Genomic DNA, 27,465 nt, shown 5'->3' with positions numbered 1-27,465 from the left:
CAGAGCTAGGAGGAACGACTTTGCTTAGTTGCATTAGGGTCTACTAATTTCAAGCGAATGTCTGGGGTCGTTGGGCGACACCAAAGGGGAAGGGGATGAAAGCGTTGAATGTTTTGTCGGTAGGTGGAGAGGCCAGATCATCAGATAGTCTAGTGTCATGATGCATAAAAGACTGCATTTGGATACGTCTTCTGCATCTCCAACCATCCACTAGTTTTCTAGCTGGGAGGTATTCATCTAGCCTTTTATACAGCTCATAGCAGGTTAGTACTGACCTTTCTCTCCTAAGGTTTAGTGGACCTACATTAGCCATTATTTCAGCCGCATTTACTGGACTTGTCTAAAGGTTCCACAGACAAATCTTAGTGCTTGGGACTGTATTTTATCAGGTTGTTTAAGAGCAGTCCTAGAGCCATAAAATTGCACAGGTAGGCTGTAGTCTATCTGTGATCGGACTGCTCCTAAATACAGGAATCGGTTTTGACACTCGATATTTTGGAAGCTTTCCTGGCATATATATATATGTGATACCAATCCAAATGCAAGCTCTTAAAATGACATATTCGTTTTCAAAAGCCCTTCAGTTTTGGTAAAGACAGCAACTTATGACCTGTCAATTCAACAAGTCAATCATTGTTTGACAGTTCACTTTGGCATCAATAAATACAAGTAGCCGGAAGTGACCAACTAGCATCGTCTATTTTGTAAATAAACGACATTCATTCGAATTTGAATAGGAAAACGCGTACTGATCAAGTTTGAACAAGTTGCATAAATATAGTTATTCCTGCATGACAGGCCATTTAGAGTGTTGCGATGTAAATATAACTTGTAAACAATTGATTTTTTAAATAAAAATTAATAAAGAAATATAGTTTTTTCTTCACTTTTAAAGAGAATCACTCGCGGATCCAGAACTTTGGAATTGGGGATGTAAAAGATGATATTTACATGGTGTAATGTGTAATGTTGAAGTATGACGTATTACTATCACACATTGGACTGGTCACCACCAATGTGTCGCGAATGCGTAGACTGCTGGCTTCTTGCTTCCTAGAGTCACATTTGTCACGTAACAAACACAAAGGGTAAAGATTGTGTGAGTCCGAGTTTTGGCAGACTAGAAAGAACATTTATTTCATAAAACAATATGTTGCACACTTCATGGTAGTTACTAAATGATCCAGTGCATAGAATACAATCACGTCCGCATAACAGCGGCATCAAACATACGACATAGTTAATCTTATCAAATCAAATCCGCATCACAGCGGGTAACTATAAGCTTTACAGTTACTAACTATCAAAATACGTGTACTGTCTCAGAAGATTACTCAACTGAAAAATACTTAAGTCACTACCTAAAAACACTACTTGACTGCCTTGTCCAAAGGATACCACTTGACTGCCTTGTCCAAAGGATACCACTAGACTGCCTTGTCCAAAGGATACCACTTGACTGCCTTGTCCAAAGGATACCACTTAACTGCCTTGTCCAAAGGATACCACTTGACTGCCTTGTCCAAAGAATACCACTTGACTGCCTTGTCCAAAGGATACCACTTGACTGCCTTGTCCAAAGTATACCACTTGACTGCCTTGTCCAAAGGATACCACTTGACTGCCTTGTCCAAAGAATACCACTTGACTGCCTGACGTCAAAAACGTTTCTTGCACTTTGCACAACAGAAACGCGTTCTCCTAACATCTACATCTTATTATTCATCGTATGTTTGTAACTTTGTTTTAATATAGAACTATAAATCAAACCTCTAAACAAAAAATTCGGAAGTGGGGGGAGAAATATTAAGTGGACCAATTAGATCAGTGGTTCCTAAACTTTTTTGTCTTGTAGACCCCTTGCCATGTATTCTTGTTTTCGGTAGACCCCCTGCTCAACCAACTTGCTTAACTTGCACATTTTTGCAAATTCATTAACATTTTTTAAATTTCTGTCTGTAGTGGAATGTGAACATTAAATTTGCTTACATGAAATCTAGTATCGTAGACCCCCTTATATTTAAAACTCTACATCAGTACTCAGTGGAAGCACTACTTGCTCAGTTGTTAATAAAAGTTCATTGATTTGATGGTAAAAAAAGCTAGAATTTGGCTACACAGAATCCAAGAGGGTGGGTCTGTACCCCCATGTGTGCGCCAATGGTTGTGCGGTTTATTAATGATCAGAATGATTAGAAATTATTTTTGTCCAAAAGGGAGAACACATCTTTATTCTGTACTTCAATAAATCCTACAAAACGATTTCGTGCTTAAAACATTTTTAGCTAAAAGCATTGTTAGCATACTCAAAGACATTTTTTTTTTCTCGAGGAGAGATAACTAGGATTGAAACAAAGTTCCTAATATATATTAGTTTACTTCCCCTTGTTAGTTGAATTTTAACTGTGAACTCCATAAGATGGATAAACAATTTATATTTTTTACTGATGAGTATAAAGAAATAAAGAAACTAATAGTAAATACAATAAATGAGAAATGGACAAGATATCATCGGAATACAAGAAAGATGGCGCCTATTAAAAGCAATTCCAAGATCAACGTCTAATCTTTTGCATCAGAACCGAGCAAAACAGAATGAGACAACATATGTTTTGGAAGCTCAAAAGTGAACCTAGTGAGATATGCCCTTGTGGAGTGTCATCAGAGAATGCTGACCATGTCCTTTGAAAAACTCATATTTGACCAAGATGCCCGAAAAGACACTCGCCCTGAAACACCCCAAATAGAAAGGAAATTATATGGCGGGATTCCTGATTTGAAAACCACTGCGCAGTTAATCGCATAGTTATCTGAACGCTCCAACATAATAATAAGAACAAGAAAGAAGAAGAGGAAGCAGGTATGACTAGTTCTAGGCATTAGAGAAATGAATTAAACATTAGTCAATCAAAATAAACTACCATTTAGAGCAGCGGTTCTCAACCTTTTACGCTCGGGGACCCCTTTTTACAATCCCCCACTCTGCCGCGACCTCCCGCCCCCAAACACACACATACATCAATAGAAGAATAGACAATAACAATCCATATTTCCGATGGTCTTAGGCGACCCCTGGCAAATCGTCATTCGACCCTCAAGGGGGACGCCACCCACAGGTTGAGAACCCCTAATTTAGAGTCAGGATTATTTTTTAAACATTTGTAGACGTACCATCTTGAAGATGTATAGATTGTACATCCATGTAGTGTAAGATTTTCTATAATTCACAAAGTTGTCATTAAAGGAAGTGGTAATGGATCAAAGCGTTTCACTACCTATAAAATGTTTATAAATGTCATGCGTCTCAAATAGCCTCTGACAACCAGTCCAACTCCTTGCCTTCAAGTGTGGCTCAAATATTGAGTCCGGCGGAAGTTTTCAGTAACAGGAGAAGGGGCAAGGGCGAGTAACTGGCGCCTAAACCAGTAAGTTTTGTGCAGGAGTGGCTCGATAGACATGGCTGATGAGCCACCTTGGAGAAAGACAACTATGAATTTAAACCTGTTGCTTTGCAGCTATACCAAAACATGGGAAAGTCTTCTCAGAGGAAATATCAGGAAACGTCGACCCTTACAATGGTGTTTTAAAACTTAGGGATTTTAAGGACGCCTGTAAATCCACCTAACTCTAATTGGTATTTGACTTTTGTTTAGAAAATCTTATTTATTACAGAGGCTACTTCAAAATAGAAGATAATTACGTCCTACGCATTTCATGTGTCAATGAATTCATGCAGGTAACATGTAAACTCTGCTAAATTGTTAGTTTTCCTGGCTGATTCAAGAAACCCTTTCCATTCTATAATGGCACAAGCAAAGAAGGAGCACTTGTACGAATTTTTTTCTAGCTTATGGAATAAAAGTACGCCTCTGTCCTTGTGTCTTTCTTAGTATTTAATAGGAAATATAGGCGGTTGTTTATTGGGTCTGGCCTTATGTCTAACCATCTGCTCCAAGGTCTGAAAGGGCTTCTTAACTTTAAAAAATATTTTATCTTTCTGCCTCTCCCTCCCTCTCTGCCTCTCATTCTTTTACTTTCTCTATTATTATCTTTGTTTTTATCTTTATTACTTCGTTGTCATAACAAGAGAGCCATCACTGATGTCAAACAAGTTACAACAAGTATCTATTACTCTCAAAGAACTATTTTTTTCTAGAGCTGATTCTGTAACTCGAGGGTTCTCCAAATTTCTTAGTCAGTTTGACATAATACATTTCAATGACTTACAGGTCGCATCAACTTAAAAGTTATGGATATAATGGAACCATGTCTCTCCTGCTACGTGACCAGATAATTCTAGGGGTCAGATAGCACTATGTCACGATCCGGATGCGCTTATCGGGCCGTGAGTTGAACATCAATGGTGAAACTAAATATGATAACAATATTCCGCCATCTTACATCGTTGTATAACTCGTCTAGTGTCTATCTATAAAGAGACGAGTTTCTCTCCCTTGTCAATTGTTGAGAAATGGCTTTCCTACTGAGTCTTCTTCTTGGCATTTATTTAGCTCCATTAGCTCTTTCAGGTATTTAGACGTTCGACTTTTGTTTGAATCTAGTTTACAGTCATGCAGTTTCATATAAGCAAAGTTTTATAAGAAAGGCTATATGTACTACGTTTAATTTAGAAACATTATATACATCTAACTAATTATTTGAAGCTAACTAAGAAATGTTTTTTAATACTTATAAAAATTATTTTGAATCTAATTTCATATTGTATAAGCTTTGCGTACGTAAACTTAATGTTACATAAACTTGATGTTACATAAACTTGATGTTACATAAACTTGATGTTACATAAACTTGATGTTACATAAACTTGATGTTACATAACCTTGATGTTACATAAACTTGATGTTACATAACCTTGATGTTACATAAACTTGATGTTACATAAACTTGATGTTACATCAACTTGATGTTACGTAAACTTGATGTTACATAAACTTGATGTTACATAAACTTAATGTTACATAACCTTGATGTTACATAAACTTGATGTTACATAAACTTGATGTTACATAAACTTGATGTTACATAAACTTGATGTTACATAACGTTGATGTTACAAAAACTTGATGTTACATAAACTTGATGTTAGATAAACTTGATGTTACATGTTAGTCGTAAAGAAAAAGGAATGCACTATGGATTGGTTTTTTGATGATCTCAAGTTTAAACCCTGTCTGCCACCGTCCTCCTCTATCCTGTGGGAGTTTAAATATCTACATATCTAAATATTTAAATGTACATGTTAATAAAAATAATCACATTATGTTGTATACACTCTAAGCTACATACACTTTATGTTATATAAAACCGATGATATAGTTATTGGCCTCATTCAGTCATAGAACGACGTTGGTTCATCTCGAATGCTTTTTTTTATGACTGTGCAGCTCTATTTTGGAGCGACACTCCTGTCCACATATATTGCAGGTCAAAGAAGCTTTTGCTTTGGTTGTAGAAGAGCTGGCCATTTTCGCATTGCACGCTTTTCTTCAAGAGCCGATGCCCATGTTTTCTCGCTGTCCATAGCTCTGTTGGTCACTGTCTCTCTCTATCTCTAGTGCGGTCTAGGGCTATGTCTTCCCAATGGTCTTCAATGTTTACTGCTAAAAAGCTCAAAATTAGAACCAGTGAATTCTACCCTTTTGGGGTGTCAACAGAGAATGCTGACTATGTCCACCAAAACTTCCCGTACATAACACTGGCCCCAAAAACACCCCAATAGAAAGAAAACTATATATAGAGAGATCGCTGATTTAGAAACTACTGCGCAGTTTATGTCATCTAGTCATCTGAACGCTCTAACATAAAAAAGAGAACAAAGAAGAAGAAGAAGAAATGTTTCACTGGTTTTAAATCCCGTTTATCACATCCACGTATATGAGGTGGGGGCGATCAGTTTTTCTTTTTGGGAAGCGATTGTCCTCCATCCGCGAACATGTCCGAGCCAGCGCAAGTGGCGTTACCTAAGGACTATAAAGATGTTGAGAAGGTCCTATCGCGCACGTTTTTTATGTTACATACACTTTATTTTATATGTTTGTTATGTTAGAACCATTTTATAACCTTTTGATATGTTTCACCGCGAGTTCGTTTGAGCTTGGCTGAGAAACCTATCGATGGGGCTCAAGGTTCGACACCCGTCTCAAGCACAGTGGTGTCTACTGAGCGCCTAAATTTTCAAGTTTTTGCTCTCCAAAATAAGCCCACCCCATCTGGAAAGCAGATGAGATTGGACCAAAGCGCTCGGAGCATGCTATTAGTGTAAGCGCAAAAATTGTCTTTAGTTAAATCTATTAAAGGAAAACAAGCAAAATAAATAATTTATAAGAGTAAGAACGTCGCCTTTACATCTATATATCTAAATCATATAGATTTTTTTCCTTTATTTGGTATCAAATAAAATAGTTAAATTACCAATAATTAACTGACTAATTAGTTAATTTGTTTATTAGTTAGTGCTTTGTTATGTACAATATAAATTTTTATTTTAAAGTATAAAATTAATTCGATAATAAGAGTGGGAGAAATAACATTAAGAATTATTGAAGGAGACGAAAAGATTTAGCCATATTTGTGAATACTGAAGTATTAATTTCACTTGTTGGTGTAAAAGTAAATAATAATCTATCAGTAATTAATTTTTCTAATTGTAATTGTTTTATTCCTTTATTTTTTGAATATGCCAATAAATATTTAACAAAGTTTCAACTAGATCTGAGAATGGGTGTAGGAGAAATATCGTACAAACCTTTTTACCAGACAGACAGACAGCATTGTGTGAATTGATTTTAGCTTTGTAAAAACTTTTAATGTTATATACACTTTATGTTACCAATATATATATATATATATATATATATATATATATATATATATATATATATATATATATATATGTATATATATATATATATATATATATATATATATATATATGTATATATATATATATATATATATATATATGTATATATACAGAGAGAGAGAGAGAGAGAGAGAGAAAGAGAGAAAGAGAGAGAGAGATCATAGTGTTAAAGACATATACTCTTAATGTTACATACATCTATTACCCAAAAGAACTATTAACTCTTTCTCTCCTAATAACCATGCCGACTTGGATTTGACCCCATTAAACTAAATTGATTTTTGAATGTATAAACATTTATTTGCGTTATGTAAAGAGAGCATATATATATATTTTTACTAATGACCAGTGACAGGAAGAGGTTAACGTGTGACCCCGGCGAGATAACACAGCAGCGGGTGTTCCCTGGAATGTACATGTATAAACAGAGACAGGATGTGACGTGTCCTTACGTGTTGTTTCCGAAGGTACTAGCAGTGTCCAGTGACAGATAGAGGTCATTACGTGTGACCCCGGCAAGATGACACTGCAGCCGATGTTTTCTGGAATCTTCATGTATAAACAAAGACAGGATGTGACGTTTCCTCACTAGCAGTGTTTGTGCAGCTTTGGAGGAGTGTTAATGTGAAAGTCAGTCGTGAGTGAGTCGTATGGAGTTGTAGGAAGTCGTCGGTACAGCTGTCGTTACTGTTGTCTACTGTGCTAGACAGTAGAAGAGAGATGTGTATGACTCGATGCAAGTTAACTATATAATCCAAAAGACGAATTTGTATGAATTCAAAGAGTCGTATTTTCGTCAAGTTTTTTGGATAGGTTTTTGAATTAGTCTATTTCTCTTACAGTTTTCTAAGTTCTTAAGGTTTTTTTCCTAGGAGGAGGAAGAGAATCCCCTCTGGATAAAATTAATCATATGCAGGTTTGAAGGACCAGGTCAGAAATTGTATGCTGTATTACGCATGTTTGACTAGTTAAAATTTTTAGCTTACGGTATACGCTTACTCAAGTTCTGTTCAAGAGTCTAAATGTTGTAAGTGGATCATGTCAGGAGAATATATTTTGTCTTGACTCCTGGAGCTTTATTGAGAAATTGCAGGCAATAATTTGTGTTTAAGTATAATTTATAAAAAAATATATTTATAGAAATGGAAATTGTAAGTATTTTAAAATATTTTGTTTCAGATCTTATCATTAATGTCCAGCCAGAGGTCATATCGCCAGTGTTCACGTCACAACTTGTGATCAACTGTTCTGTAACTAACAACCAAGTTTCAAACATTGATGTCATCAAATCTGTGTCACTGTCACGTTATAACGAAACGATCAAAGACTTTTATGTTCTTCTGTCACTGGACACTCAAACTTTCAATCTCCAAAAGTTTGTTCAGTTCAGACATGCGCAGGTCAGTTTTGGAAATCTGTTCCTTTCCTTGACTGTCTACAATCCTGTTCAGTTTGACGCTCAAGCTTACAGATGTAATGTTGATGGAGATAACTCTATTCAGAAAAATGTTTCAATGAAAGCCAAGAAAGAAGTGAGATATGAACCAAATGTCACAGCATTGATTCAAGAAATCACACGATTAAAGATTTCTGAAGAAATAGAAAAGTGTTCTTTGAACAATGTAAGGCTTTCAGGAAATAACAATATAAGTAAGTTTTAGAAACATTGTGATACAATATAGTAGGCTTTATTGTTTTATTTACGCTCTTGTTAATATACAGCTAAAAACCATACATTTGAAGTTAAAAAAAGGATACAAGAAATTTAGGTCGTTTCTAGATAGTAAAAATGTCTAAAAGCAATGTTAACTCGTGTTTTTGATTGTTCGCATTGAAACAATGATGTAGGTCAGTGATTCTCAAATTCAGGTACAAGCGAGAAGATAGGGAGTCGACTTGCTGACAAGCTGAATACGGGCGCATCGTTGTGATAACCTTCCTCCCAGGTACGGGAGCTGAGACGCTTTCGATAAAGGTCGTGAGCTCTATAGGCAGATGAGTTGACAAGACCGAAAGTATGCGTGGTGGCAACTTATTCTCCTTGTGTAGGTCGTCCTAGCCCAGTTCTGTGGGTCGCTGTCCTATTGGTGTTTAGTTTGGACGGTTTCGAGAGAACTACGACACACGGTGACGCCACTGCATAAAGGACAAAGAAACAGTAGACCACATTCTGTATGAATTTCATCGTATTGCACGAAGGACGATGGGGACAAGGATGGAGGAAGAGATCACAGGTCCATGTGCTGCAACGAGGCTGTCCTTTTACGGGGTACAAGGCGACCTTAAAACTCTCTGCTCGCTTCCTTTCACGTGCTCTAAGGGAGTAATCTCAGCATGTTTCGTTTACTAATGGGGATTCTCATACGGTAACCCCCCCCCCACCCCACCCACAGAGATGATGTGCTTAAAAGTGTGTGTGTGGTGAGGATAATGTTCTGCCCAGTGGGGTGGAAAAGAAAAACTAACTAGTTGGGGCGAATATTGCTGACAAATGAGGAAGGGGAGGGGTGCGAGTAGTGCTGGTAAGTGCAAGGAGCGAGAACATAGGAGGTGTTGTGTCGATGAATGGTAGAGGCGTTATGTGCTTACCCATTTTTCTTAAGACAAATATATATTATAATTGTAGTAGTGTTAAAATATATAGATGAGATTTTATTTAAAACGATATAATTAAAATTATTTAACCAATTTTTCTTATCTTATTAAATATATAAATTATTTTAAAAAAAAGAAAGATGATTAAATATTGTACCTGCCCATAGGATCATCTAGTCATACATTTTAATATATCAAATCACCTTCTAAATAGAATCTTTGTATCTGTTTTTGTGAGAGTCTGAAACTAGAATTGTCTTTAGACTTGATATAGATCTAGGCTTTTGGATGCTTTCAAAGATAAGCCAATTTATTCATTTGCTATTAAAAACAACAGCAACAATACTAATGGGGCCTTTAAACAAGTGGGGGTCATAAACTATAGTTGCCTGGTCATGTGGTAAGGGGGTCATAAACTATAGTTGCCTGGTCATGTGGTAAAGGGGTCATAAACTATAGTTGTCTGGTCATGTGGTAAAGGGGTCATAAACTATAGTTGCCTGGTCGTGTGGTAAGGGGGTCATAAACTATAGTTGTCTGGTCATGTGGTAAAGGGGTCATAAACTATAGTTGTCTGGTCATGTGGTAAAGGGGTCATAAACTATAGTTGCCTGGTCGTGTGGTAAGGGGGTCATAAACTATAGTTGCCTGGTCATGTGGTAAAGGGGTCATAAACTATAGTTGCCTGGTCATGTGGTAAGGGGGTCATAAACTATAGTTGTCTGGTCATGTGGTAAGGGGTCATAAACTATAGTTGTCTGGTCATGTGGTAAAGGGGTCATAAACTATAGTTGCCTGGTCATGTGGTAAAGGGGTCATAAACTATAGTTGCCTGGTCATGTGGTAAGGGGGTCATAAACTATAGTTGCCTGGTCATGTGGTAAGGGGGTCATAAACTATAGTTGTCTGGTCATGTGGTAAGGGGGTCATAAACTATAGTTGTCTGGTCATGTGGTAAGGGGGTCATAAACTATAGTTGTCTGGTCATGTGGTAAGGGGGGTCATAAACTATAGTTGCCTGGTCTTGTGGTAAGGGGGTCATAAACTATAGTTGCCTGGTCTTGTGGTAAGGGGGTCATAAACTATAGTTGCCTGGTCTTGTGGTAAGGGGGTCATAAACTATAGTTGCATGGTCATGTGGTAAAGGGGTCATAAACTATAGTTGCATGGTCATGTGGTAAGGGGGTCATAAACTATAGTTGCCTGGTCTTGTGGTAAGGGGGTCATAAACTATAGTTGCATGGTCATGTGGTAAAGGGGTCACAAACTATAGTTGCCTGGTCGTGTGGTAAGGGGGTCATAAACTATAGTTGCCTGGTCTTGTGGTAAGGGGGTCATAAACTATAGTTGCATGGTCTTGTGGTAAGGGGGTCATAAACTATAGTTGCCTGGTCTTGTGGTAAGGGGGTCATAAACTATAGTTGCATGGTCATGTGGTAAAGGGGTCATAAAACTATAGTTGCCTGGTCTTGTGGTAAGGGGGTCATAAACTATAGTTGCCTGGTCTTGTGGTAAGGGGGTCATAAACTATAGTTGCATGGTCATGTGGTAAAGGGGTCATAAACTGTAGTTGCCTGGTCGTGTGGTAAGGGGGTCATAAACTATAGTTGCCTGGTCTTGTGGTAAGGGGGTCATAAACTATAGTTGCATGGTCATCTTGTAAGGGGGTCATAAACTATAGTTGTCTGGTCGTGTGGTAAGGGGGTCATAAACTATAGTTGCCTGGTCATGTGGTAAGGGGGTCATAAACTATAGTTGCCTGGTCATGTGGTAAGGGGGTCATAAACTATAGTTGCATGGTCATGTGGTAAGGGGGTCATAAACTATAGTTGCCTGGTCATCTTGTAAGGGGGTCATAAACTATAGTTGCCTGGTCATGTGGTAAGGGGGTCATAAACTATAGTTGCCTGGTCGTGTGGTAAGGGGGTCATAAACTATAGTTGCCTGGTCATGTGGTAAGGGGGTCATAAACTATAGTTGCATGGTCATGTGGTAAAGGGGTCATAAAACTATAGTTGCCTGGTCTTGTGGTAAGGGGGTCATAAACTATAGTTGCCTGGTCTTGTGGTAAGGGGGTCATAAACTATAGTTGCATGGTCATGTGGTAAAGGGGTCATAAACTGTAGTTGCCTGGTCGTGTGGTAAGGGGGTCATAAACTATAGTTGCCTGGTCTTGTGGTAAGGGGGTCATAAACTATAGTTGCATGGTCATCTTGTAAGGGGGTCATAAACTATAGTTGTCTGGTCGTGTGGTAAGGGGGTCATAAACTATAGTTGCCTGGTCATGTAGTAAGGGGGTCATAAACTATAGTTGCCTGGTCATGTGGTAAGGGGGTCATAAACTATAGTTGCCTGGTCATGTAGTAAGGGGGTCATAAACTATAGTTGCCTGGTCATGTGGTAAGGGGGTCATAAACTATAGTTGCCTGGTCATGTAGTAAGGGGGTCATAAACTATAGTTGCCTGGTCATGTGGTAAGGGGGTCATAAACTATAGTTGCCTGGTCATGTGGTAAAGGGGTCATAAACTATAGTTGCCTGGTCATGTGGTAAGGGGGTCATAAACTATAGTTGCCTGGTCATGTGGTAAGGGGGTCATAAACTATAGTTGCCTGGTCATGTGGTAAGGGGGTCATAAACTATAGTTGCCTGGTCATGTGGTAAGCGCTCTTGACTGACTTTCGTTGGTAACGAAGGTTTCAAGTTCAAACCCTGCCCATCACCACAACCTCCCCCGTCGTCCTGTGAGAGATTATAGCTAGGATGTAATTATCTTCAGAATCTGAAGGAACATTCGAAACATTTAAAACAAACATTGTGTCGCCTATAAGTAAGCCCAGCACTGTCTGCACCAATCTCGGGAAGAAACATGCTTCTTAAGAAGACATTTAAGTAAGTTCATGTCTTCGCCAATGCGATTCTAAAGTCTTTCATCACTTCTGCCTTTTTTGCTAAACACATCGACGATCTTATGACTCAAACGATAATAATAAAACAGAACATAGAAGAGAAAATGATACTTAATTGAATAATTTAATTTATTATCATTTCGTCATAAAGCTTCTTTTGATAGAGTAACTATCAAATTTTAATTTTTAACCATTAAAATACAGATTCAATATTTTCGGAAATAATAGGTCGCCTTTGTTTCCCTGCCTTTTTTTGTCAGCACGCTTCGTCCTATGGTTTGAGAAACGCTGAGCTAACCCTTAATACGTTGTTCTTGTTAAGCAAGCCAACCTATAGACAACTATTTTTTAGTCCTTTGGAAAAACTAATTGTTATTTTTTGTCAAAGTAATGCAGAGTTTCCCAAACTGTGTTCCACGGAACCCTAGTGTTCCGCGAGGTGTTCCGCGAACTGCTGGAATAACTAAATAGTAGACCACCACGTAAATTAATCTCTGTAAAAAAAAAGAATGAAAATGTTCCGCTAAATACTCAGAATGTGCCAAGTGTTCCGCTAAATATTCAAAATGTGCCAAGTGTTCCGATAAATACGCGGACTGTGCCAAGTGTCCCGTTTAGGAAAAAAGTTTGGAGAACACTGAAGTAGAGAGTATCTAATATAACTAAAAAAATATTATTATGAAATGAATTATTAAATTTCTTTGTAGGCTAATAAGGATTGAACAAACAAATACAAATAATTAAACGCCTTTTTTTTTTGTCCAGGATCAAAACTTCATTTCGTTGGAGATTCTGAATTCGTCAAAGAGTTAATAGAACCGCTGACTTTGAGATGTTCTTTTCTGGTAAGATTAACGAAAACATATTAAAAAAACATGTACAATATCAAAATAGTTTTTAAAAATCTTACAAAGAGCGTAAATTATTTGAATCAATAATGTAGCTAATATTAAAATATTTGACCGACGTTTCCCAAAGTGTGCTTAATATACTCCAGGATTACGGAAAGAGTGTCTTTACCAATATCATATTTCCAAATTCTAAATTGTTGTGTTTTTTATTTTTTTTTACGAATAAATTATAAAATAATTATGAAATGAATAGGGTTATTATAATTTCCGTCGATACGCCCTCTTCTTCAACGTCAAAAAATGTATGGGATTTAAAAAAAAAACTATTCGGAACAAACAAAAATATAAACACAATGAACACATTATTTGATTACTTATTAGTAAGAGCTAAAGTTTTTGATATACCAATGGCTGAACAGAAAAACGCTTGGCTTCTAAACCGAAGGGTCCCTGGTTCGAATCCTGGTGAAGACAGGGATTTTTAATTTCGAAATCCTTAGGCACTTCTAAGTCAGCTTTATCGGGTACCTGACATTGGTTGGGGAAAAGTAAAGGTAGTTGTGCTGGCCACATGATACCATCGTTATCCGTGGGCAACAGAAATAGATGACCTTTAAAAAAACTGCCCTATAGATCGCAAGGTCTGAAAGGGGAACTTTGCCAGTGATAAATGGAGATAGAGTTGTATTTTACACATTTTTTACAAAAAAAGCAACAACTAACAAATGTTAAATTATAGTGTAATTTAGCTTTTCATATTCTTATTTTGTTTTTGTATGCATGTGTTTGTATGTGAGTGTATTAGGGGGGAGAATTTTTTTTACTACCAATAAAAATAAATTTAGAAATGTTGCATTTGCTATGTATTTTTATAGGCTTCCAACGAAAATGCTCATCAAGATTCAGCAGTTCAGTTTATGTACATACTTCACGGTAATGTAATACCTTTATACGAGCCGTAATAGTAAATTTGTGTAGACTATGTTTTGTAGTAAAACAATGTCAACACCCTCTCGATTAGCCTGTATCCGACACCATGACATGTAAAATAAAAGTTAGGAGAAGATTTGTTTATAGGTTAGATTGTCAAGTAAAACGTAAAGCCAGAGAACAGAAAATAGTTCGACATAGAAAGTCAAAAGAAAATTGTTTCCCCTTCTTTTATATAGTGCTACTTTCATGCTTATAGCATGCTCATAGCAAGTGGACAAGTGGGAGGGGGTATCTAGGAGGTTTTCCATGCTGCCAACTCTCCTCAAGTCGGGTGTTGAGCCACGATCCCCCTTCAAAGGTAGCTAAGCCAGGTTCAAACGTACTTAGCCTCTCGACCACGCTTCCCTTATTAAAGAATGATTGAGGGCAATATCTTGGTAACATAATACTATTCACATTTCTAGGACAGTAATCACAATGAAAATTGAGAAAGGGAGGCTCTCAGAGGCTTCACTAGAGGCTTCACTAGGGTCGGTGTCAACGGGTGGGGTTATATCAGGGTATCACACCCCCACCAATTTCCCAGTAAAAACTATCCTTAGTTTGATCTTTTGTGGAATCCCAAAACAGTGTGCAAACCACCTTCATTAATCAATTGTATACTGCTATACACTGTGTAGAAGGAGCGTCTTATCTTTTTGAAAAATGCCGTTGTTTATGTCATTGTTATCAATAGTTATTACATACATTACTATGTAATATTATACAAATTTGAAGCATTTGACAATATTTGTATAAAAAAATAAACAGACCTATATATAATTCTAGATTTAGATATTAAACGTAAGCAAGAATGTTTCAGTATTTATCTATCGTCACTTATTTTTTTAAAACTAGTCTGCTTTTGCAAAACTACAGTTTGTTTTTTTTCACTTTTGTTCTAAGACACAATTCTGAGAAATATAACGACGCAATGGAGGGTTCTAACGTTTTATGATTTTAATCCCCAAAAAAGAAACATGTTCACCACAGGGCAGTGAAGGTTTGTCAGTTTAGATGGTGGTCTATCGCTGCGGATTGATAATATTAAGGGTGGCCTTTCGATTTCGAGGCTTGTTTTAGAATAAGAGCTATCGGATTAAAGTAGGTTAGGCTCAATGTCCATAATTGCATTTTATTTCAATAACATATTTTTTTTATTAATGATTTTATTTTTGTTTTTTGAATGTATATCAGTATATCATTTTAATTCTTGCCACAAATGGTTACGTTTATATTTTTTCCAGAGACCAATGGTGTCATTGCAACCATATCTAGAGATCAACCTGCTCCTACAACCAGCCAAAAACTTAACTCCGTTACACTTCAAGGCGAACTAAATAAAAACATATCTGAAAACTCATATATACGGCTGTCTTGGCGAAATGCAAAAGTTTCAGACTCTGGGAAGTATTTTTGCGGAGCTCATGTCAACAACGTAAATGGCCAGAGAGATATGTTCCAGAAGGAGTTATTAGTCAGTGTACAGAGGCCAACACATGATGATTTGGTCAAAGTTGTGCATGAATTACAAAGACTAGTAGATAAATGGAAGGACAGCCAACAAATTAGCGAACTAAACATAATTAACATAAATGAAGACCTCAGGACATATAACAATAGTATGATGAGTGTTAAGGAAGACTTGAAAAACAATCAACAAAAACTAGAAAGTTTTGGAAAAGATTTAACAACAAGTCAACAAAACATCCAAAGTGTCAAAGAGGATTTCAAAATTAATCAACGTCACATTGAAACTGTTCAAGATGATTTGAAAATAACTAAACAGAACGTAGAAAGTGTTAAAGATGATTTGAAAATAACTAAACAGAACGTAGAAACTGTTAAAGATGATTTGAAAATAACTAAACAGAACGTAGAAACTGTTAAAGATGATTTGAATATAACTAAACAGAACGTAGAAACTGTTAAAGATGATTTGAAAATAACTAAACAGAACGTAGAAACTGTTAAAGATGATTTGAATATAACTAAACAGAACGTAGAAACTGTTAAAGATGATTTGAATATAACTAAACAGAACGTAGAAACTGTTAAAGATGATTTGAAAATAACTAAACAGAACGTAGAAACTGTTAAAGATGATTTGAATATAACTAAACAGAACGTAGAAACTGTTAAAGATGATTTGAAAATAACTAAACAGAACGTAGAAAGTGTTAAAGATGATTTGAATATAACTAAACAGAACGTAGAAAGTGTTAAAGATGATTTGAAAATAACTAAACAGAAAGTAGAAACTGTTAAAGATGATTTGAAAATAACTAAACAGAACGTAGAAACTGTTAAAGATGATTTGAAAATAACTAAACAGAACGTAGAAACTGTTAAAGATGATTTGAAACTAACTAAACAGAACGTAGAAACTGTTAAAGATGATTTGAAACTAACTAAACAGAACGTAGAAAGTGTTAAAGATGATTTGAAACTAACTAAACAGAACATAGAAACTGTTAAAGATGATTTGAAAATAACTAAACAGAACGTAGAAAGTGTTAAAGATGATTTGAAAATAACTAAACAGAACATAGAAACTGTTAAAGATGATTTGAAAATAACTAAACAGAGTGTAGAAAGTGTTAACAAAGATATGAAAATGAATCAACAAAACATGGACACATTTAAACAGGACATAGAAAGTGTTAAAGAAAGTTTCAAAAGCAGTCAACAAAACATTCAACGCTGGACACAGACAATATATTCATTATCTGCTAATCTATCTGAGTTTCAAAGTAAAGTAATAAACCTGATTTATGAAGGTACAGATTTTTTAATTTTATTTAATTACACAACTCATTAACATAATTTGCTCTTTAAAATGTTTCAGACAAAAAGTTAATCAAAACATTTAATCAAAATAATTTAATTATATATTATTATAAATATATATGTAATGTAGCGAAGCCCCGACGCTAAAAGTGTTTTCTTGCATTCTTCAATGCAGAAACGCATCCTCCTGACATCTACAGCTTATTATTTATTAGTGGGGTTCGGGTCGAAGCCCCGACGCCTAAAGGGTTTTCTTGCATACTTTACTGCAGAAACGCATTCTCCTGACACCTACAGCTAATTATTCATCTTATTAAAAAGGACCTTTTGAATAATGTTTTACTTGAAAAATATTCTAATATGAAATTATAGGCCTTTACTACATAGCAATAAAAAAATGGTTTGAAGATAACCCACATATTTTGATTAAGGCTTTGAGGATCGCAGCCGAAAAAAGATAATATCATTAAAAAAGCTCATTTGTAAGTGATACATATTGTTCCATAGGCATGTTTGTAGCTTTGTTTTGTTACAGAACTATAATTCAAAGCTCTAACAAAAAATTTCGAAAGTGGAAGGAGAAATTAAGTAGACCAATCAGATTTTATTTATTATTTTTTCTTTTTGCATTTTTAGGATTCAAGCTTTAACTGTGAGCTATAGTCCCAAATTTATTTAACAAATAAAAATTTCAGATTGAGTAAATGTTGAAAAGGCGACTAGCAAAATGATATTTGGGTTCAGAACTCATCTCAATCGTTACTTTTATACTAAAAAAATACGTATGAATTCTAAATTTTCCTAAGCAAAGTCTTTCTTTAAAAAAATTATGATGAATTCATATGAAATTACATAAACTATGTCGCCATATTTGACTATTCTGTTTTAAAACGTCATGTTATCTTCTGAGAAGGGGTGGCGGCGATAAAGTGGAAACAATTAATCCTCGCTCCTTTTTAAAATTTCTGCTAATAATATAAGAGTTTAATTTATAGCATATATAAATTAATACATATTTTTCTTTTAAATTTTGTTATTTCTTAACTATAATACAAAAATTAAAAGTATTGGTTTGTCCAATGAGCGGAAGGCGAACGCACATATCGCCCCTCCCTCCTGGTGCAACCCTTTTTCATTTTATATTTAGTAATAATAAAATTTGAGATTAGAGTGTAAGTGCGACATAGTAAACAAATGGGTTCACATATCAATACGTAGCTTATGTTATATAGATATTCAACTAGTTTTGTTCACAAACTATGATTTCTCCATAAAAATAGGACCGCCCCCCCCCCCCGCTCAGAGGACTAGAGTGGGGAGGGCAGTAGATGCAATCGCCCCCCTCCTTTACCTCACAGAAACTGCCAAGATACCAGAAGGGGAGCGACCTAATATAAAAATTATATTTTAATTTAACTAATTTTGTTCATTAACTATAATTTCCCCATAAAAGTAGGACCGCCCCCCCCCCACTCAAAGGGTTTAGGTGGGTAGGGCAGTTGAGGTATTCGCACCCCCTCCCCCATCGGCCAATAGGGAACGACATAAGATAAAGATCGGTTAAAATATCAATAACAAGATTTAATCATATATATATATATTGATTCTGTTAGCAAGCTGTGATTTTTACAAATATATTGGATCGCCCCCCCCCCCCTCGAAAGTTTACGGGCGGGGCGGAATTTATGCCGTCGCCCTTTCCCGATCCCACCTAATCGGCCAACATTACTAGAGGGGGGGGGTGAAATAATCTAAAAATAGGTTGAAATATAAATAATTAGTATGTATTATTAACATAAGTAATACATTCGTATACCAATTGTGTGAATTCTATACTGAAATTCGTCCGCCCCACCCTTCCGGGGGGGGGGGGGTCGGCCGAGTGGGGGTGCGATCGCCCCTACCACCCCCCCCCCCCTTTGGATCCGCCAGGTGTGTCAGTTTGCAGGTATCTCCTCTGCCACACATTTCAACTATCTTAGAGAATTCTCTTGTTCCCAAATCTGTCTCTTTCCTTTCAGGTCGATGGCTAATCTTTGAGATCTATGTAGGAATCGTTATCACTTTTCTTGTCTTGAAAGTCACACCCATACAGTTTGCCCACAACACAGTCACTTCTTCATAAACTCTAGACTTTGGCTAAACCCGGTTGTTTCTCTTCAATATCTCTCTAAAAAGAGAGAGAGAGAGAAAGAGAGAGAGATACAGAAAAAAAAATCTATGTATAACAATTACATTTGCTAATTAAAAGAAATTTATTTACTTTTTTGTCTCTTACAGTTCCTTATTCAAATCCCTGACTGACTGACTACTGACAATAATCTAGAATAATCTAGACAAGTAATTATATAAATTTTCTTTTTTTTTTCTAGGAAAGACAAACTACACATTTCTGCATAAGCCCTTAAGCTCTTTACTACCTGAATCATGTCGTAACGTCATCAGCACAAAAGACCGCGAGGTAGTGACGCTAGCTTCCGGATTAAAGGTCATGTGTGACACCAAGACAGAAGGCGGTGGATGGACCATCTTTCAGAGAAGAATCAACGGAAATGTAGATTTCTATAGAGGCTGGAAGGAGTATCGTGACGGCTTTGGAGATTACGACATTGGGGAATTTTATCTGGGAAACGAAAATGTTTTCAAATTAACTTCTAGTAAGAAATATGATTTAAGAATTGATTTAGAATTTAACAACACAAAGTACTTCGCCTTGTACACGCGCTTTGAAATATTGGGTGAACAAGATTACTATAAGCTACAGATAGGAGGCTATTCTGGCAATGCTGGAGATAGTTTAACAACTAATCATAATGACATGTTCTTCTCCACGTATGATAAAGACAATGACATGGCTACATCATCCAATTGTGCTGAGTACTGGAAAGGAGCCTGGTGGCACAATGCTTGTTTTGATTCAAGCCTAAATGTTAAATGGGGAAGTAATAAGATTAACTGGGCTACATTGACTGGAAATGATAAGAGTGTTACGTTTACTGAAATGAAAATAAGAGAATTTAGACTTGCTGCTAAAATAAAAAGTACTAAATAATAATCCTCTTTTAACAATGCCTATCTCCTGATAAATAAAAATCTGTTAGTTTGTATTTAGTTTGTTTGACTGTTAGTTTGTATTTAGTTTATTTGACTGTTAGTTTGTATTTAGTTTGTTTGACTGTAAAATCACTAAATTTAGAAAACCTTCAGGATAGAAGACTTAAATGTAAAGTAGCAATTAGACATAAAACACTGAACCATAATCTTCAAATACAAAAAAAAAATGTCAATATAATACTCCTTCCTACGTATTCTTGTCAGAGTAAGAAATGTGTTGCCTGGAAAACCAGTGACTTGATTAACAAGCATAAATAGATGCATGACGAGTAGGACGTAATCATCTTCTTTTTGAAGTAACGTCTATATTTTATACGATAAGAAGACAAGATATACTTATTAATTTGTGCTGCTAAGATATTTGGAAAATTCAATTTTATGAATAAGATGTTTTTTTACTTCAAAACTTCAAACATTTTTTTCAGACATTTCTAAATCTCTGTGTCCTATCTCTAATACTGTGAACTGCAAAGACTGGTTCATTGGTGAATAAAGAGTTTTTGCAACAATACAAATATAAGCATATGAAAAAACTTCTTCACATTCCCTTATTTTCTAGTCTTTTCAACTTTTGAGGCACTTAACATGATCTATCGACCGCCATTTTCCATTCTTCTTTTTTTTGGGGCCATAAATAGAATCTCTTTCAATGTTGTCTTCCCTACGCTTGTCTATCTACCTATTATTCTTTTTCCTGGTACTATTCCCGGAAGGAAGTTCTTTACGATTCTTGGGGACCTTAAGTTTGTTTTTTTCGACGTTGTTCTTCGGGTCATCGTGGGGCCCTGTTAGGATTGTGATTCTGTTCGCTAATTTTCTCGTTTTGATGCGGTCTTTGTAGATGATACCTAGAAAGATATAATAAGATAAGATAAGATAATTTTATTTGTCCAAACCACGTTAACCTCAGCATTACTACTATAGCAATTGTCCTTTCTACTCAGTAATACGTCCTTCTCAAGGTGTTGTCCATCTTTAACCATTATAACAAATTGTAAAATCTGACGTAACAAATAAATTTACGTCGAAAAGGTTCTTTGAAATTTTTGTTCAGGAAAAAAAATACTTTAATAAATCAATTATTTTGTTTAAATAATATAGCTAACTATCGTTACATTTTATTTGTTATAGTTAAAAAAAAAAGATATAAAAAAAATGTGGCCAGTATGGGGATCGAACCCAGGACATTTGCGTTATTAGCACGACGCTCTAACCATCTGAGATAACCGGCCATGCAGTTTTTGTGTAATTATGCTATTGTAGACAGAATTCGTAGCGTACTTCAATTCTACTAATATTTCCTAATAAATCGTGTCTCGTAAAAGTCCTCTTGAAATTGCGGGCATTTCTATTACTTTTTGAGGGACTCTTCAAATTTCTACTTAATAATGTAAATTTTTTTCACATTTTTTTTCCAACGCTGTCTTTGTTAAATGAGCTGACCAGCCCCATTGGCTTTATCAATGGAGTTGAGCAGTCACATGTGAACCTTCCTCAGGTCTTGACCCGAAAGCCTGAAGATAGTGTATCGGTGGAAACGGTCGTTAGAGGAAAAGATTGGATCTATAGGGAATCAAAACAGAATCTCCGCTTGGATGGACCATCTTTCAGAGAAGAATCAACGGAAAAGTAGATTTCTATAGAGGTTGGAAGGAGTATCGTGACGGCTTTGGAGATTACAACATTGGGATATTTTATCTGGGAAATGAAAATATTTTAAAGTTAACTTCTACTAAAAATTATGATTTAAGAATTGATTTAGAGTTTGACAATAAAAAATATTATGCTCGATACACGCACTTTGATATATGGGGTGAAGAAGATTACTATAAACTTGAAATAAATGGCTATTCAGGAAATGCTGGAGATAGTTTAAAATATTATAATGACACGTTCTTCTCCACGTATGATAAAGACATTATGAGAAGCAACTGTGCTTCGCATTTTACAGGAGCCTGGTGGTACAAAGATTGTTTTTTTTCAAACCTTAATGGTTACTGGGAAAGTAATTACTTAAACTGGAATACGTTGAGTAGAAATACGAGTGTTACTTTTACTGACATGAAAATAAGAGAAGTAGATTTGAACTAAATAATACAAAAGTTTTGTTTTCTAAATATAATACTCATTCTATTATTAGTAACTCCCGAAATTAAAAAATAAAGATACATTTATTTGCATTTAGTTTGTTTGGCTATTAGTCTGTCTCTTTAATAACGTAGGCCTATGTATATAAAAAAGTACCTTGAAAATAGTTTTACCATATTCATTAGCAAGTTCATATTTATTTTAATTTTAAAGTGAAGATGAATAAAGATGCAATCTAGCATATTAATAAAAACCATTTCAAATGGTACTTTCAAGGTATATCATGTGTCGAAAATTAACTAGAATGTCATATAATTAAAAAGAAAGATAATAACAAAAATGATTAATATTTTATAATTTTTCAGCAAATGATTTTGAGTTTTTATCACATCATTCTGATTTAAAAACAAAATTTTTGGCATTTTACATCTGGTACAACCTTTTTCCTTCGCTACTTCTTGTGTGTTTAAAGAAGCCAATCCTTGATACACAGCTGCGGTCACAGGTTGGGCATATGTTATCTCCATGCGCCGTTGCATTTTCACCCTTCCTTCTACTATGTTGTGTATGCTTCCTCTATGCTTTCTCTCTCTCTCTCTGTCTGTCTCTCTCTCTCTCTCTCTCTCTCTCTCTCTCTCTCTCTATATATATATATATATATATATATATCCCCATGTGTGGATATATATATATATATATATATATATATATATATATATATATATATATATATATATATATATATATATATATATATTATATATATTAACATTGAAAAAAAAACATCATATTATCCAAGCTTTTATTTAAAAAGTAGCAGACAGCATGTTTGTTTACCTGTAATCATTTCCAAAAATGTTTATATATTAAACGCGAACAAATAATTGTAGTTGAAATGTCGGATATAGTTAAGTCAACCGCAATATAAATTTAGTTACAAAATTTTTCAACATAATACATTTTTATTTGTGGAGGCTGCAAGAAACTGTTTTAATATTACTGTACATTTTTGTTTGCTTTATATGTTTATGATCTAAATAGAAAAAAAAATCGAATTCTTTAAATTGGATCTTATATTTTTCTCAACATGTAGTCAATAACAATTATAATTGCTATGTATTTTGTGAAAAAATAAAGTGAGCCCCTCCATTAAGTTTTTTTTCTCTATTTGCTTGTGACTAACTAAGTATAAAAGGTTGCCTAAGCTTGACATAATGTTAAGTTCTCCTTTCAGACCCTGTGGTCCATAGGGAAGATGATGTAAACGTCATCTGTTTCTGTGGCCTACGGTTAACGAGGGTGTCATGTGGCCAGCACAACAACCAACCGCCTTTACTTTTCCCCAAATAATGTCAGGTACACATGAGAGCTGTGTGGACTCGGAGGCGCCCGAAGAAACCAAAATAAAAAATCCCAGTCTTCACCAGGATTCGAACCCCCGACATCGGTTCGGAAGCCAAGCGCCTAACCGGTCAGGCACCGCGACTCCTGAACCCTGACATAGATAATTAATAAACTTTGCTAGCAATTATCAAAGATTATCCTAAAGGTAACACTGACAGATAATATACATTTAATGGCTAGACGATTTCACATTACCTTTACTATTACTATTATCTATCCCTTACTCTGTTGGACCGTTGGGGCACCAAGACTCGTCGACCGTTTTTCTCCATTCCTCCCTGTCCTTTGCCTTGTTTAGAACCTCTTCATTGGCAGGCCCGACAATCCCATTGCTTTCTCTGTCTGCCTCTTCTTTTTCCTAGCCAGGGAAAGGTGGGGTACAACCTCCCCCCCCTCCCCCACGAAATGAAATCTCCCCCGAAAGGGGGGGATCGGAATTTAGTGACAGATTTTTTCCTTGATTTTTTTTTATTTTAGGTGAGATTTTAATACTAAACAATCACTTGCCCCAGCACTGCCAATTTGGGTTTGAGTTTAAAACCCCCTACCAGGGTTTTTTGCAGTTAAATCCCCCTCTTCTATAAAACAAATCAAAACAATGCAAACGACAATCCCCAAATTCCAAGAGCACAGTTAAGGGTGATTTTGATTTTAAAACACCTCCAAAATTTATGATAAACACCCTCTTCAATATAAAAAAAAGCAAATTACACACTCAAAATTCTATGAGCGTAGCGGAGCCATAGCCTAATGGGTTTTGAGTTTAAACCCCCCTTCAGCGGGGTTTGAAGCTAAAAAATTATCTCTTCAATATAAAAAAAAAACAAATTAGAGACTAAAATTATTTGAGCTTAGCCAAGCCAATTGGGGGTTTTGAGTTTAAACTCCTCTCCTCCAGATGAGGGTAGCTAAATGGGTTTTTGAGTTTAAACCCTCCTTCAGCGGGGTTTGAAGCTAAAAAAATACCTCTTCAATATAAAAAAACAAGGAAATTAGACACAAAAAATATTTGAGCGTAGCCAAGCCAATAGGGCGTTTTGAGCTTAAACCCCATCCCCCAGATGGCTTTTTTTAAGTTCAATACCCATCCAGATAGGTTTCAGTTTAAAATCCCCTACATAGCGTTTTGAGGAGGTAAACCTCACTCTTCAATAATATTCTAAAGCAAACTACAATTACCAAATTCTTTGACCGTAGCTAAATCGGGTTTTGAATTTAAAAAAAAAAAAACAACTCTAGAGATTTTTTAGTTTAAATCATCCAACAAATGATTTTGACGATAAAACTTCCCTTTTCGCTATAAAATAAAAAGCAAACAACAGTCACTTAATTCCAAGAGCGTAGTCAAGAGCCCCACAGAAGGGTACCTTATATGCCTATACTGTCCCACCGAACCCGTGCGAGGGTTCGTCACCACCCGTATGGCCCCGTTAGGGAACGGATAGGTGGGGGTTTGGACTGGATAGCGAGCCTTTTTTTTACAGCCCTATCACGTACAATTTAAATTCTCTCAATCATACTTGTGGTAGCCCACTGAGAGCTATGTGTGCTACCGTTCTTTGCCTATCCGTTTCCCTTGGCGGACGTTTCCGCGGAGGCGACGGTAGCTGGATTCCTCCGTATAAATTACCTAGACAATGTACAAACAAACTAGTTACATTAAACTAACTGAAACTCTTGCTTACCCCTTATTTTAACATAACGTTTATGATTTAAGCAGCACGAGTTGACCGCAGCTGTTTTTTTTTTAAAAGAAATTTCAGTTACTGTATTGCGCAGTGGTGTCACTAGGGTGGGTGTCAATCGGTGAGGTCAGGTTATGGTGTCACCCACACCCCATATATTTGTCGTTGTTTTTTTTTCTTTGTTGAACCATACTAGTCAACATTGAGCTAATTATTTGGAGGTTAGACAATTATAAAATGAGTATCCATAGTATTTTAAAAGTTCGTGGTTTATGACTATTTATCGTATGCATCAACAAGTATTCAAAAGCACTATTAAAAAAAAAAGTCTTTATGTTAAAAAGCTTTTTAGGTCTAACGGAAACTGTTCTAAATGATACTGTCATGTTTGTAGTAGCGACTAAGAGGGTCCAAACGATCGTAAAATATATTAAAAGATGCCAAAACTAAAAACCTAGCGTTTATAAACTTAACATTTTAAAGCGTATAAGAACTATGCTTAAGTCTAAGACTTCTTTATTGATCCTTAAAGAAATGTGTTGTGATTACAAGGACTCTTTTCTCATATAAAAAACACCCAACATAAATAGAACTACAACATAAAGAGTTCATTCAGCGACTACAAACAGGCATCTCAGTACAAGACGCTCTTAAAACTGAAATTTCACTGAACTGAATTTCAAACTTACAATGTTATCAATAACGTCATCAAGGTGGATATATTTTTGATATCTCTTTCAACAGACAGAATTGTTAGATTTGAAAGTTTTGTGGTTGTCACTTTATTAATCTCAATTAGTTCTTAATTATCTTTGGCTGCTAAAAGAATTTTTCACATGACGCCACAGACTCGAAGATGGTAAGAAACAGTTGGAAGCGTAGTGAAAATATTTGTAGAGATTATATGAAGTCCCAATGGCATATCAGGTGTAAAAAAAAAAGCACTGCACAGTTTCTTGAAGATAAACTTTTGCTACCTACGGAAGTCTTCTGTCTTTGTATTTCTATTCAGATGTCGTTTGTCGTTCTTTGGTAAATCCTCAAATGCAGCGACTGGTTTTGAAACGTACATAACACCACTTATCGGTTGCTTAAATATAATTTTCCATCAGTTGCAGCATTACAAGTGTATATGCAACTTTAATATCTTCTACTTTATATATTAAAGTTCAGAATAATGAAAAATATCAATACACTTTAGCATTGGCATCTGTTTTTGTTTTTTTTTTAAATAGGGAGTCCCTAACATTAAGGTTGCTCTACTAACATTTTCTTTTTTTTTTTAATTGCAATATCATACTTTATTTTTTTTTAAGAAAAAAAACAACAACTTTAAATAATGTTATTCACTACCTTGTTATATTTATTTTTTTGTAGAGAAAATGTTTAAAGACCTTTTCTTGGCCTCAACTTTGACAATAATCAACAATTTAGATTGAATGTACATTTGTGCATCATTGCATTTCTAGTACATCTACATTTAAGTAAAAAAAAAGAGTCCCTCATTCTTTCAATGGTACCAAAAACTTTTACGTTAAAGAGATCTTCTGAAAAAAATGTTGACTACAGTGATTGACACCTCTATAGCTTTTCAGATATATTTTCTGGTGGTTACTAAAATTGCAAGGATTTCTATGATTTCAGACCATGTAGTTTCGTATCGCTGAGCTTGACACATCTTGAAGTCAAGTTTATCGATTTCCAGACATTTAAGATATCAGAACCGATCTCAGCAGTTTTTATACCCCCTCCTTTTTTGAAATCGTATTAAGAGACATAATAGCTGCAAGGTACTTTGATAATGGAAACGCATGTGTGATTCAGTGCTTATTGTCATGTATCTGTTACAAAGCTAAAAGTACAATTGAATGATTTGCTGATAACATAAAGTGTGATACAATGTTTTAGACATTGCGATGGATTCTCAACCAAAGATTTTGTGAAACAGAATGTAATACCTGTGTATGAAACATACATCAACATATCAATTTTGCATATTCATTTTCGGGTATCTAGCCACTGATATTTAAAAAATTGTCTGCTATTATAAAAGTGAATTTGTTCACTTGGATATTACCATCTTTTGGATGCCACCCGGTGTGGTATCCACCCCCGAGTGACGCCACTATATATATATATATATGTATATCCATGATACTCACGCAAAACAAACTA

The 27,465-nt window shown here is 35.5% G+C and overlaps 1 protein-coding gene and 1 non-coding gene across 2 annotated transcripts; one reads left to right on the top strand and one right to left on the bottom strand.

Moving 5' to 3' along the window:
- Positions 1-4,379: 4,379 nt before the first annotated feature.
- Positions 4,380-22,966, top strand: LOC106074953 (uncharacterized protein PF3D7_1120000-like). Its single transcript, XM_056007397.1, has 6 exons — positions 4,380-4,529; positions 8,063-8,533; positions 13,152-13,231; positions 14,113-14,170; positions 15,457-16,989; positions 19,372-22,966. The coding sequence occupies exons 1-6, from the start codon at positions 4,472-4,474 to the stop codon at positions 20,049-20,051; spliced, it is 2,880 nt and encodes a 959-aa protein (XP_055863372.1). The 5' UTR covers positions 4,380-4,471; the 3' UTR covers positions 20,052-22,966.
- Positions 21,272-21,345, bottom strand: Trnai-aau (transfer RNA isoleucine (anticodon AAU)). The gene has a single exon. It is a non-coding gene; the product is annotated as a tRNA-Ile (tRNA).
- Positions 22,967-27,465: the final 4,499 nt, after the last annotated feature.

The sequence above is a fragment of the Biomphalaria glabrata genome, chromosome 13, assembly GCF_947242115.1.
Source record: "Biomphalaria glabrata chromosome 13, xgBioGlab47.1, whole genome shotgun sequence".
Classification (NCBI taxonomy): domain Eukaryota; kingdom Metazoa; phylum Mollusca; class Gastropoda; family Planorbidae; genus Biomphalaria; species Biomphalaria glabrata.
This window is presented reverse-complemented; position numbering and strand designations above follow the sequence as displayed.